This window comes from Propithecus coquereli, unplaced genomic scaffold, assembly GCF_000956105.1.
Source record: "Propithecus coquereli isolate 6110/MARCELLA unplaced genomic scaffold, Pcoq_1.0 Scaffold71, whole genome shotgun sequence".
Taxonomy (NCBI): domain Eukaryota; kingdom Metazoa; phylum Chordata; class Mammalia; order Primates; family Indriidae; genus Propithecus; species Propithecus coquereli.
The window spans coordinates 228,995-243,768 of NW_012153174.1; the positions used below are offsets into that span (position 1 = coordinate 228,995).

General features: G+C 35.0%; 1 protein-coding gene across 5 annotated transcripts in view; it reads left to right on the forward strand.

Moving 5' to 3' along the window:
* ASPH (aspartate beta-hydroxylase) overlaps positions 1–14,774 on the forward strand; it is a 231,714-nt gene that overhangs the window by 31,577 nt on the left and 185,363 nt on the right. For 3 of the 5 annotated variants that reach the window (XM_012661431.1, XM_012661432.1, XM_012661434.1), the window contains exons 2-3: positions 1,471–1,620; positions 4,568–4,636. In XM_012661431.1, coding sequence (XP_012516885.1) covers positions 1,471–1,620; positions 4,568–4,636 — 219 coding nt within the window. Of the gene's footprint in view, positions 1–1,470; positions 1,621–3,149; positions 3,195–4,567; positions 4,637–9,634; positions 10,703–14,774 lie in introns of those variants that run through there. The other 2 variants (XM_012661435.1, XM_012661433.1) reach the window with 2 other exon arrangements.

A 14,774-nucleotide genomic window follows, 5' to 3' on the forward strand; every position in this document is an offset into this window, starting at 1 on the left:
TTCACTAGAGCTGGACTTAGAAGTCAAAAGGCAAGTTCTAGATTAGAGCTAGTGAGGCTTTCTGAAATCATGTTATTTGGCCAACTCATTATGGATCAAGGAACTCAGGTCAGGGTATGTTCCTAGTTCTACCCAACTTGTACTGGTGACTTTGGGAGAATCATGTCATCTTTCTTATGTAAAACAGGTAATTATTCCTGTGCTTACCCTCGGTCGTTCTCAACCAGGCACTGCCCCTATAGAGGACATGCGGAGATGTTTGGGGTGTTTTTATTTATCGTGAGCCTTGGAAGCTACTTGCCTTTGGATCCAGGGGAAAGCGTGGATGCCAGATGTCCTGCAGTGTGAAAAACCCTCATACAGGATGAGGCACTGTCTTGCATAAACATCCAGAAATGCCCTCAGGAGGAGCACTGATAAGACACAGAGAGGATCACATGCAGCAGTGCCTGTGAGAGCACTTTAACAGCAGTTCTACGTGCTGCGTGAATACAAGGCAGTGTCTTGCTTTTCCACCTGGCTGATAAATTTTTTGCTTTCTCGGAGGCATTTTGGGATGTGATATATCCTTTTAATTTATTTATTAATATTTATATATTAATAATATGTATTCCTTCTTAAGGAAAATTCGAATATTGTGGTATGTCCTTTTAAGGACAATGTTGACTATTTTCTATTAATATCACATGACTTACTGTTTTGTTTATTTTTGGCTGTAAGAAGAATATTTACAAAGGGATATGAGTTAAACATATCAAATGTGAAAAATGGCAATTTTGGTGGACAGCAGTTTACAGATCTGCTTTCGGCATTGAGACAGTTGTGAATGAGCCTTTTCCTGTTTCCTTAGGCCCCAGTGGGTCTTGTGAAGGCGTAGGAATGGATTGTGCTGTTTCCTTCTCTTTGTCCCTGAACTCTTTTTCATATAAATAGTTTCCTTCTTTTTTTTCTCTTTCCCTTTGGCTAAGAATATGGAGTAGTTTTGGGGGTAGATATTTTCTTCTGTGGCAGTTATAGCAGAGTTTTTAAGATTCTACAGAAACAAAATGAGACAGAAAAAAATTTGGCTACATTTCTATTTCTACATGATTTCATTAAGTTGTTGATAAGCTCTAAACTTTAAAGGAAGTGATATTCAGGTAGTTTTGATAAAGAACTTGGAAGGAAGGAATATACATGTTATATCAACTCTTTCTTTTCAAAAAATCATTAGCCCATCAGTAGTTTATTTCTTGCATTACTTCAGGGTTAGGGCTGTTTTGTGTTGAGTCTAAGAAGAAACCTTTTTGTTTTCAAAAATCTTTATTTTGCATAACATGTTTTGAGATTTAAGTAAAAGTAGTATTTTTGAAATGATCTACCATTGTACATACTATCAAATTATTGGAGAAACAATTTAGTGTGAAAAGGGGTATCCAATGAAGTGTTTTCTTCTTATATAAATGACATTTTATATTTATTTCTAAACAGAGACAAAACATGGAGGACACAAGAACGGGAAGAAAGGAGGACTTTCTGGAAGTTCATTCTTCACATGGTTTATGGTCATCGCATTGCTGGGAGTCTGGACATCAGTAGCTGTTGTTTGGTTTGATCTTGTTGATTATGAGGAGGTTCTAGGTAAGAATTTTTATGTCATTTCTTATGTGAATTTATAAGAGAGTAAGTAACAGCTTAGTAATCTTAAATATTTGTTATCATCTTTTTGGTAGTTAATTTCTGTAGCCTTTCAGTGGATCGCAATAGACTGGGAATAAAAAGGGATGTGATCAGGGTTGTCTTGAAGTAGTAGCTTTTGAATTTCTTTGAACATGACCTGTAGTTTAAAGAAAAAAAAAAAAAAAAGGCTTTATATGTGTGTCTGTCACACAGGGAGTCTTATGAATCAGTACCCATTTTCACCATATGCAGTACTCAATAATTTCTATTCAATTTTGTTATAAATTTTAAAAATACTTGATGATAAGCCACCGAATTTATTTAATGACCTACTAATGGATCAGAGCCACACAATCCGCGAAACCCTAAAAGCACACCCCTCCGTGTCTCTGTTGGGGTAGGGGTATATGGATACAGGTGCTGGGATGGGTGGGTGCAGGGGATGTGGTCTGTATGCTGTTCTGAGGAAGTTGCCGTGGTACTTCTGATAGTTTCCTCCTTTCTCCTGTTTTCTTTTCTCTCCCCATAATCACTGCAGTTTTTCATAAGTTTTTAGGTTAATGATTATTATTTTTGGAGTCACATTCTCTTTTTTTTTTTTTTTTTAACACTTCTCCAAAAATCTTTTTTTAAATTAAGGTAAAATTCATATAACATAAAATTCTATATTATAAATATTTGAAAATATACACATTAGTGGCTCTTAGATGCTCTTGCATCATTTTATGCAACCATTCACATTATCTAATTCCAGAATATTTCCATTATCCCCTTCTCCCAAAAACATTGAATCCCCTCCTCCTTCGTCTCTTGTCAAGCTCTAATTTACCTTCAGTGTACGTGGTTTTGCTTATTCTGAACATTTCATGTAATGGAATCATGCAATATGTGGCCTTTTGTGTCTGCCTTTTTGCACTTAGTATGTTTTTAAGGTTCGATACTTATTCCATCTTATGGCTGTGCAATATTCTATGATACAGATACACCACATTTTGCTCATCTATTCATCAGTGATGGACATTTGGGTTGTTTCCACCATTTGGCCATTGTGAATAACGGCCCTTCTCTTTAGTAAGCCGGTGGCAGACGTGGACCTGTCACTGGCAAAAATGCTGCTTGTCTACATACATGGTGTTGCCTAGAAGATCCCCCTTCCGTTGGACCTCCTGTGCTTCTGCTTTACTTGTAGATTATAGCCATCTTTCTGGGGGGAAAAAGGCAAAGAATAACGAAATATGTTTACATATAATCTGTCTTTCATTGAAGTTTTCCTTTTTTTTTTTTTTGCTTTAAGGAAAATATCTCTGGGTAGATTAATAGACTATTAGAGAATTTTAGTCTGGAGACAAACTTCTGAGTAGATCTGTGCATTTACTGACTGACAGTGATATGTTTGTAGGGAATGCATGCATGTTCAATGAGAGAAGGGATTTTAAATATTTATACCTTTCAGCACAAGTAACAGTTTTCGTGTTTTTACATGCATGCAGCCAAAGCAAAGGACTTCCGTTATAACTTATCAGAGGTACTTCAAGGTAGGCTACTGGAGATACATTTTAAGTCTACTCATGTTTGTCTCTAAAACCTCATTCTACTAATTTAGGATATCACCTGCATTGGAGAATGTGTGTATTAGGGCCAATTTTGCCTTTTAAGTTTGTGTGGAAAGGTAGTATTTTCTGTCTTTTAGTGTTGAGCTCTGTACCGTGTATAGCCTTGACCTGCACATTAGTACTTTTCGTTTTCTTAGCAACAGAAATGACAGCATCCTCACGTCTTCATTATTATTATCATTTTAAATGTGTGTGTGCTTGGTAAGTCAGACTTCTACACAGCAAGTTAACTATTTTCGTAAGTAGAGCAAGGGCTCTGGGAAGATAAAGATTGATCATAGATATCCTGTGCCTGCTCTTATGCAGTCTTTTAGTGTGCTTTGTGCTAAAGAAATGGTAACAGTGCTGCCAGTTTTTTTTTAGTGTGATATTTGTGAATGCATTTAAAATATTGCTGTACATTATTACAGTTTTCCACAGTCATTGTCCAATGATGAGTTGTAAGTCATGATGATTTTAGAATGTTTTTTAGGAGGTTGAATGTATTTAACTATTTGTAATGCTAAACATGACAGTGCTGCTTGTGATAAAGCATTAAAGCCTTAAAATACATGTTTACTAATTTTGAGGAGTAAAGGCTTTGGCAGTATGGTCTTCTCAGCATACCTGTTTTAATCCCTTTCTTCCCCTTAGTAATAGATGGCCAGTGCCGATTAAGTTTGTAAGTAGAATAACTAGAAGTTTAAGATTATAATTTCAGGAAGCATCCAGTTTTACATACTTTATTTCCAGAAAGGTCTTTTTTTTTTTTTTAAAGGTTGATTCATGATATTTCTGTTGTAAATCATCATTGTAAGATATAAAATTAACTGTCTTTTTATTTTTGTAACTAATACTCTATGTTAATTTATTTATATTTAGTTTTGAGGCTGGGTTGATTGTTTCTTTTGCTTTGAATATTAATAGTTTGATAAAATTTCATACTTTAGAGACATTAAATTTCATATAACTGTTAGAAATGCGTCGATATTGTTTCTTTTATATGTTCAAAACTTGACCTAAAATATTTTTAGCAGTGTAACAAAAAGTTATTCTTAAGTGATTAGATCAGAGTATTGTCATATTATGTCAGTTTTTAGAATTTGTTTGGTGAACTTTTCCTGAATCTCTAAGTGAATTGCCTACCATGTTTAGGTAAGATATCTATTTGGCATCACTTTGCAGGATTAAAAGAGCAGAGAATTGCATCAGTTGGTAACATTTATGACTGACGGGCAGGGCTGCGATAAGTGGTGATACCTTATTAAATTAGTTTTCCCTTTTGTTCCCATGTCTGTCATTCCTCCCTGTTGTAGGAAAACTAGGAATCTATGATGCTGATGGTGATGGAGATTTTGATGTGGACGATGCCAAAGTTTTATTAGGCAAGTACACGTTTTATTTTTTGTTACTAGTGATAAAATGCTGGAAACAAAAGAATATTTTTGCTTTAATAATATCTGTGTCAATAGTCTATGTATTTTATGAAAGCTATTTTCCCCTTAAATCATGTATTTCATTCCTATTGAAATTTGAAATGGCTTAATTATTTTTTCCATAAACTTTCACATTTCAATTTACTTTTCTGGTGGATAAGTATATAGCTCTTACACATATATATATTTTTTTTTTTTTTTTTTGAGACAGAGTCTCACTGTGTTGCCTGGGCTAGAGTGCCGTGGCATCAGCCTAGCTCACAGCAACCTCAAACTCCTGGGCTCAAACAATCCTCCTGCCTCAGCCTCCCGAGTAGCTGGGACTACAGGCATGTGCCACCATGCCCGGCTAATTTTTTCTATATATTTTTAGTTGTCCAATTAATTTCTTTCTAATTTTAGTAGAGACGGGGTCTCGCTCTTGCTCAGGCTGGTTTCGAACTCCTGAGCTCAAACAATCCGCCCACCTCGGCCTCCCAGTGAGCTAGGATTACAGGCTTGAGCCACCGCGCCCGGCCCACATATATTTTTTAATAAGAATAATAATTTCATGTATGTTTTCAGACTTAAAATACTTCATATTCTGAACTGAACGTTTGAAAATACAGGTAATGACCTAGTCTTTCGAATATGATAATTATAGCCATTCTTCATTGTCATTAGACATAGTTCACTTTCATTTGAAAATGTAACATAAATTTGTTTTGACATAGAATCATGGTAGCAAACATCTTAAAATGTTCTATGCATATTTTAAAAGTAACATTAAAATAAGGATGCCTAGTATTTTGACCAGGTGTTCTTACTTTGGAAGTCTTGGACTCCTCTATTTGTGATCAGAATTACCTATCTTTATCATTGAGCTGTTTGTTGTAATAAATAATGATGTGGTATTCCCTCATTTGTTTTAAAATGCTGTCTTCCTGGAAAGGGTGGTGCTAATTTTAATATGTAAATTTTGTATAATCTGGCCTGGTGAGATTTCCTTTGCATTTATATGTAGCAAGAATATATATTAAAACTTTTTATATCAAAGTCTTCAGAAAAATAATGGATATGGCATGATATTATACACTAAGCTTAATAGAATAATGACCCAAAGAAATTCTTCCTAGGTAGACTATTTTGTGGTAGACATAAAAACATGGGAGGATACTACATCTGTAACCAAAGAAACCATTTTCAGTAGATTAATTTCACCACCTTATAAAACAATGAATTCTAAATATGAAAAAGGTTTTACTTGTGATTAAACACTAATATCATGAAGCTTCTTAATTTTGACCTCTCTGAGTTTGTTTTCTTGTTACTGCTCAGTGAGAATTAATGTTTGCTGCTTAACAATAGAAGCTCCTATCTTAACCTTAACGAGATTTTCTGTGGACTTCTGTCATTGCATATGTAAATATGAGTTTCTGTAAATATATTAAATACTCAGATAACTATAATCCTGCTATGTGAAAAATAAAATTGTATAGAACTTAACGTATCAGAATGATGGTAATTTCCTTGCCTATAAATGTTTATTATTCCATTATTTTGCTTAATCTTAAATGATGACTTCTGAATAGAGAAGTTTTTTATTTTAAAGATAACTTCGTGTGGGCCAAGTTCCCTTATTTTCAGAAATAATACTACTTCTCGTCTACTGTATTTTATTAAAACATGGTGTTTCTTCTATAGAACATATTGATTTCTCTAGCAAATTTTTACATTAATAACTTGATTTTTAATATATTTGAGATTTCAAAAGTTATTCCCTTTAAGGCTTTTAAGCACTAAGAGATTAATTAATTGTACTTTGAAAAGTGCCATTTGCAGGTGTAGTATTAGCAAATTGTAAATTGTCCCTTTTATAAGAATTATATACTTTGAGTTAGAACTAAATTTGTTGAATCTCAAGGTTTATTTTGGTAATTTTACTAATAAATGCACAAAGAAAGATAAGGCTAACATAAAGAAACTATTTTACTGTATACGTGTATTAGTTCACAAAAAACAAACCAAAGGTGAACTGTGAGGCTCACTTAACACCTCTGACTTACTTCTACAGTGCTCGAATCCTCTGCATGAAATACAACCTTAACTTGAATTAAATTTTATGACTAAAGTTCTTTTCTCGTTTGTGAGATCACTGTAGCTTAGTTGTGCCTCTGCTACTGCCATGTGATTGCAAAGACAGAACCTGGTGAAATTGTTGGGGAAACAGAGGCTTTAGTGGATTCTGTGTGATCAGGAAGAGGTTATGTGGGGAGTAAGTTCAGTGAACGTATACCCAAAAAGAAGCCAGACTTCTAGGGTGTATTTTCACTGGAGAGGCAGCATAGGGGTTGAGCTTAAACTTAAGGTAGAGGAAGTCCAAGAGGAGGGAGGATGTTAGGCGATCAGATAGATGAGAGTTTGGGATGACGGGTAGAATAGTTGAGATATATTGAACTTTTGTAGATTTAGCATTTATTTCATTAATATTTTTTTCTAGATTCCTAAGTCTGCATATACCTAAATCATAAATTTGGGGGAAATGTATACATTCATGTTTACATTTCTTTCATATTTTAAGGCTTAGCTTTTCTTGTGAAATATAATGAGAGAATTAAATATGCATGAGTAAATGAAGGTGAATAGCTATCATTAATTTTATTATTTTATTATTTCAGGCCAACGCCTTTCTGATTCTATTTGAAAATATACCATTTACATAGTTTCCTATTTTCTCTTCTGATTCACTTTGAAAATACACTAAATAAGCCTGTTCTCCATTTACACAGCCTCTTATTTTTGTGGCCAAATTATCTAAAATAAAACTATCTTTGATTTTAGTTTGGGTTATTGAAAACTACATTGTTTGGAAATATATTCTTTAAAAACTTATTTCCCAAATAAAATCAACAGGAAAATGATCCGCGGACTAAATGCTGAGAGTAACATCTTAGAGTAACACCACCTAAGGATTACATGGTTGTCCTTTTGCCCTGTGCTTAGCACCTGGCCGGCATCCTATCAGGTATGGCTGGAGAGCAGAAGGGAAGCCAATCAGCACGTCCTAGACACTTGATAAACATTTGTAGGCTGGGTGGATGCTTGAGAGAGCTGATGGGAGGACTGGACCTCGGCAAGCCAAAGGCATTGACACCCTTTTCTTTGATGGAAGCCTATTCTTAGAGGTTAAGAAGGAATTACATACCCAAAATATTTTCTTTTTCTCTTTGGCCTAGTATTTTGTCTTAAGAACCACAGGAAGGTTGTGTGGCTGGGTAAGCAGTTTTGTTTACATGCTTTTGCATATTTGTTGCACACTTCAACCTGTCGTACTGAAGGATGGAACAATTTTGTATTCAATACTTGGAGGTACTTATAATATATTGGAAAGTGGAGAAAAATAAAAGTGTTTATACTAAATATGCAGCTGTAGTGTTTTAAGGTGGGAAGAAGAGGCAGTGTTATTCCCACAGAAACTTGGATGAGAATACAGATCTTTTCTGTTCAAAGCATTTGTCAACTGTTAAATTCAGTGAAAAAATATTCTGGACTTGCCAGGAAATAATTTGAATACTGACTGCAATTTGTTTTTTTCCCCCCAGTAATGTGAAGAATGGCATGATATAGTTCTTCTTTTGACCAAAGTGGAAAAAATCCATTGTAATCTTTAAAACTTAAATTAGTTGTCTTATTACTATTTTTTGTATGCCACCCTTGATTGCTGGTAGTTATATTATGTGGAGAAATTGTGTTTTGCCAAACTTTTAAATGACTCAATTAGTGCTTATAACCGGAAATCTCTATGGTCGCAGATGTTCACATTTCTTACAGCCAGAACACTCCACCCCATTTTTCCACCTCATGATTATAGGGCCATGCTGTAGATAGCTTAGCAGTGTTGGTAGATTTTGATACCTGCTGAAGCTAAGACACTTGCCTACCCAAAGCCAGTTCTTCACAGAAAAAAAAAAAAAAAAATGATAAAAAAAAATATGTACTGTGATTTCTTTCCATCATGGGGACCTATTTTGGGTCTAGTTCCTAAAAATGATAGAAGTCAGAGTCTCTGCAGTAGAAGCTAATTTCCCAGGTTAATGTGCAGTGTTCCTATTCCAAATGGCTACTAGCTAAAGGCCTTGATCAAATTTCGTATCAGTAGGCAGAGTGAATTATTATTAATAACTGACTCTTGTTATTGGCCAGAATTACAGGGCTATGAATCAGTTGCCAGAGTTTTATAGAACAACCATATTTAATAGTGTTAAAATGTAAGTATTTAATTTTAAGTATTAAAGTTATCTGAGTTATATAATCTGAGTGCATTTATGCCTATCTGTGGGTGTTGTAAACAGTAATCCTGCTGATCATATAAACTCCAGAGTTTCCTAAGTTAACTCTAGGTCTTAAGGGGAAAAGTTTGAGGAAATAGCCTTTTTATTATAAAATAATAAATATGTATATACATGCACACATACATATTTATTAAATATGTATATAGACACACGCACACATATATAAATAAATGCTTGTATAACCAACTCTCGATAATATCTGGTTGGTAACTGAGCAAATCTGGAACCTGTCAGAAGTATATATATTTTTTCCCGATACTGCTTTTATTTGCTCTTCCCATTATTGTCAACCAATTACCATCTGTTGATTTTGGCCAATAGAATTCTGTCAAGTTTTCAACTCCAGACTCTGTGATGAGAGAAAGGCAAACTCGGTTAGGAGCTGGTAGGAATGGGGAGAATTGATCAAACCGCGGCTGACCTTTAGTACATGTGATTGAGAGTTGATTGTAAGGTGTGCATTTTAATTGACTTCTTTATTTTCCAAAGTGTCTTTTCTGTAAACCTCTGTGACCATGATGCACATCCTTTTTGAGATCGCCCTTCCTCAACTTCTTTTTTCCACCTAACTACTCTTCCTTATTTTCTCTTTCTCTCTTCCTTTATTCTTATGTAGGCCTGACCAAAGATGGCAGTAATGAAAATATTGATTCCCTTGAGGAAGTCCTTAATATTTTAGCAGAGGAAAGTTCAGATTGGTTTTATGGTTTCCTCTCATTTCTCTATGATATAATGACTCCCTTTGAAATGCTAGAAGAAGAAGAAGAAGAAAGCGAAACCACAGATGGTGTTGATGGTACGTCACAGAACGAAGGGGTTCAGGGAAAGACTTGCGTCATACTGGATTTACATAACCAGTAACTTTGATTCAGGGACTGAAGTCATTGGCCTATGAAAACCTGAAGCAGTGTCCTTTTCCTTTTCTTTCCTTTGCTTATGCAGGGCTTAACGTGCAGTGGGGCGTTGTGATCTTATGGTAAAAGCCAACCTTGTGATCTTGCCCAGTGGAGCTATTAGCTAGTCCCTTGCTCTGCTCTCCCACTTCTAGTGAAGACAGTGGCATTCCTCACTCTTGTAGTTGTCTACAAAGTGCATTGAAATTGATGTTCTTGGTGGTATAATTGGTTTCTGTATCATTTTGTTTCAACTTATGTATTTACTGAACTACATTTGGGAACTTAAATAGTAGCAAATTGTGTTATGGTTAACCCTTCATGCTTGTCTTGCTAACACTATTAATTAAGATGATTCTAATGGACTTACAAAAATATTTCTGGCATGATTCATAAGTTAAATGCTTCTCTGTTGATCCCTAACATGACTGATGTATAAAATGAAGGTTCTTTAAAAAGCTGGTATTTTTTATTCTGATTTATTTAGGTTCACTGATTTGTCAGATAGGTCCATACAAATTTCAGTGTAAATTCTGTATTAATGGTGCTTTTAAGATAATTTAAAAATAACTCCATGTTTTTGCCTTAGGGTAGTTAAATTACTGTATTCAGATAGCAGTATAAAATTTTTCTGTTTATGAAAGCAAAGTTTATTTTTAATTTCATTTCCAAATATACATCCAGAGAAAATAATTTGTATTTTTTTTTAAGGTAGGCGTATTACATGAGAGGGAAAATGTGGATATGTATCTTAAATAATGTTGTACATTATTAAAATTATTCCTCCTAAATAAAGTCTTTTTCCATTTTTTTCCTTCATTAACTTACTAATTCACTATCAATTTTGGCTCCAATATGATATGATTTTTAGAATTGTAAATTAAATTTCTTACGTGGTAATTCTGTTGTGGGAGAATAAATTTTTCCTGTTAGAAAACCTTAAAAAACATCTTTAAATCAGTTTCTTTAAAACGAGTTCAGTATTGCTTCAATAATAATGAAAACAATTGTATCAGCTATATAGAAGATGCATTTTTTAAAATGAGAAACGCATTTCTCTCACTCATTTCCCCCCTCAAGCAAAGCTCTTAAAGCTTGAAAAGGGGTGAGACCTAAGACCTTTTGGTTTGTGTTACACTTTGAAGGTGTGATGTTTTGTGTTTTTAAATCTCTTTTGAGCTTCTCTAAAATTTTGCTTAGTTTGATTCTCCCTAGAGCTTAAAATCTGAAAACGTTTGCATTTTTTTTACATTGAATCATAATAATATCTACTTTTCAAATATTTCTTGTTTTTCTATATTGATCAAATTATTTTCAGTAAGTGGACCATTCATCCATTTATTCTCAGGGGGATATGACAAATTTAGTTTCTTTGTTAGAAATCACTCTTGTAGGTTATCATAATGATAGCCTGGAAGTAAAAGTCTCAAATCAAAGCACAGGAAATCTATGCCCTCTGCCTGCTATTTATGTGTGTCATGGATGACTGTCCAATTTGCTGATCTTATTAAAAAGCAAACATTTCATAGCTACTTTTCGATACGGATATGCACGTGGTACACTGGACAGGGATCTCCTAAAGTTCAAGTGGCTATTAAAACTCTAGTTTGTCTTGCTCTTATTATTCAGAAAATATGTTTTATTCTGTTAATGTTTCTGGCAATCAAAAGCCTCCGATTTTCAAGTAATCAAGCAATGCAGCCAAGCCATCATTTAGTAGAATGTTCTGCAACAAAAGAGTATCTATCATGTAAAAATGTTCTTTCTGAAAGTTTATTCAGCCATAGGCCATATTTATTGTGTCTTCTACTTTGAATTTGAGTACTGGGAGATATCAAAGTTCATTAGGTTTAAATTCAAAAGCAATCTTAGGCCTCACTCAATGAGATTTACTTAGCCAGGTGTCTGGGATATATTTTTTAAAGCAATCCTATTAATGTATCATTACTACTAACACACAAAGGTATTTGATAAGTTTATGAGTAGTAATTTGTGTGTTAAAAATGTTTGGAATTATTAATTTCTCATCAGGCTTTTTTTTAGTCGTGATACTAATGCACATTTTATGTACAGAAATTAATTATGCTTTATTTTTGTAAGTGAAAAACAAGAATGTGAGATAATAATTTGCCATCTGTTTTGTACCACCTTTGATTAGCCCCTTTCAAAAGTCTCTGATGAGGGTAAAAATACAAATAGCTGATGAACCCCTGACTTCTGTGACTTCCTTCAATTTGTGCCTAAGGCTTTTTTGTGTGTGTGAGAGAGAAAATAAAGTTGTTTGCAAAAGTGTGGTATAAAATATCTTGAAGCTGCTCAAAATTATTTTGCTTAAGTTTTATTTATTATGTTATAATTCTTAATTTTCTAAGGGTTTTTTTTTCATATCTTTCTGTTTCATAATATAAATATTTTTCTAGCTCATGTCTTTTAAACTTAGGAACTAACTTAAAAAGGCAAAATTATATCCTTTACATTTGAATATGTATTTATAGTTATGGAATTTTAAGTTGTACTGTATTTACTCTGTGCTTTTTCAGTTTTGAACAAAGAAACCCTGCAAATGTGCTCTACATTGAGACGTAGCGATGATTCCTCAGAGTTGCTGTTCTTGCTTCTTCAGATGTACTGACATTTCTCCGGTTGAGAAGGCCCTGGGTTCTCTGGAGTTTGGCACAAAAACAGGGCAGTGACACTCTGGGCGTTCTTTTCTGTACTTTAGCTTCTTTCAGCCCTGATTTTCTCTGGGACATGAGTGGTGTGTGTCAGTCAGGTGGAGAAGTGACTTCTGGGGGCTGATGCCACCCAGTCCCTGGGCCTGGCTGTCTGGTCACTGCCCATGGGGATCCCGCAGACGCGTCGGTGCCCAGGTCATAGTGGAATGCCTGCTTTGTTGTCTTGTCCTTGATTCTTTATTCTAGAAATTACCTCCCTGTCTTGTAGAGCTGTATCCAGACGTGTAAGAAAACTTTTATCTGTTTGATTTCTGGTTATTTACGGTTAGGTAGACAGAACAAAATGTTTCCTTATCTATCCTGATGTGTGTAACATTGGGGAATTAGCAGAAGCAGATCTAGCACAACCGGTTATTCTTAATTTGATCCCTTGACAGTTACACCATTTGGGGATTGATGCTCAGTGAGTGAGCATCTTTCTGAGTGAGACTCCGGGCTAGCTCTGTACATCTATAAAACATATGGGAAGTTTTCTGGGATTTGGCTGTGGAATCCTCTTTGATCACAATCCATATTTGCAACACTTAAAAGAAACTCATTGACTCAGACTTTATTTTTATGTCGTTTGATGGAACAAGTATGCTGAATTGTCTGCCTCTATTATTTGTTGAGATAACCATGTAAATGCTTAGGAGTAGATATTAACTCACTGTGGACTCCTTGAATCTAGGAACCAGGTCTTAGGTTTTATTTGAATCCCTCTTTAAAGCTGAGTGCTACATGTGGTATTCATTAATATCACATGAATAATATATGCTGGTCTTAGTCCTGATGAGTGAGAGCTTCAGGAGCTCCTCATTGCATAATAGAATACTAAGTTTTTTTTTTTTAACCAGATTAAATAAGTGATAAAATTATTGGACTATTTTTTTGTGGAAGTGGGGGAAGAAGTGACATTTTGAAGTTCATATAACAATCTGATCTGTGCTAACAAAGGTCTTCAGGTGACCTTTCCAATATCTCATTTGTATTTGAACCTGCATTTTACTTTGTTCAAATGCTCGGTCTCTGGATTCAAACCCTTCCTGTTCTTTCTTGCAGTTCTCTTATGTTCTGATCCTCCCTTCCCACTTATCATAGATGGTTGGTGGGTTTTTACCTTCCTTTTTTAAAGATAAAAATGTCTATAGTAGTATCATTACATCTATTTAAAAAGAAAAAGAAAATTGGTGTAGCGTCCTGAGATGCATTTTACCAAGACTAGACATCTGGAGCAAAGTCTGCCTCGCTCACAGGACCATTACTTAGACTTTTGTGGCCTCTTTTTGCTGTGTGTAGTAAACGGTGAAATGATTGTGATGTTCCAGTACAGAAGGAGGAAGATGAGAAACTGCGGCTCAGAGTGACTGTAGGTCTCACCAACAACTGTAAGAGTGGCCAACATGACCTGGGTGTGAGGTGGCGTGCACACGACCCATTCTAAAGCTCACTGTAAGTTTGCAGTAGCTACTTGGGTGTCTGTAATGGAGCCGGTCTTCTTAAATCATGTCTGTTGCATGCGGTAGAACCACAGGTCCAGCGTTTGGTTTAATGATTCAAACATTTTAGTTTCAGAGAGAACATTTCATTCTGAAAATGCTTGTGGGATGGTGGCTCTGAGGCAGTTGCCAAAATAGCATAAAGTACCTTTGGGCAATTTGTTCTAAGGGGAGAATGTAAGGCCTGCTTTTTTCAAAATTTCGTCACCCAAGCTATTAATAATCACCTTTAAAACCATCAGAATAAACATACAAGTGTGAAAAGAAAGTATACAACCCGGTGGTGCCTTTTGTGCCATTCTCTTTGACTTTAACCACATCCTAATGCTTCTTTGATGACTGCCTTAAATTGGAATGTATTCTGTCAGTAGAATGGATCACAAAATACCAAGATGCTTCCCTTTCAGCTCTAATTGATAGCATTTTCAACATGTTACTTGGAAAGTATTTATAAAGAGCCATTGTGTGTCATGAATTTTATTATTAGATGGAATTGTTCCTCCCCGCCCCCACCCCCCTCCATAGCACTGGCTGTGGTAGGAAAGAGAGCAAAGAAGAAAAACAGGGCGTGCTTGTTGATTTTTGGCATCGTAGGGAGCGTCCACATCAACGATAGTTACAAATGATAGAACTGAATTCTGTCAAGAATT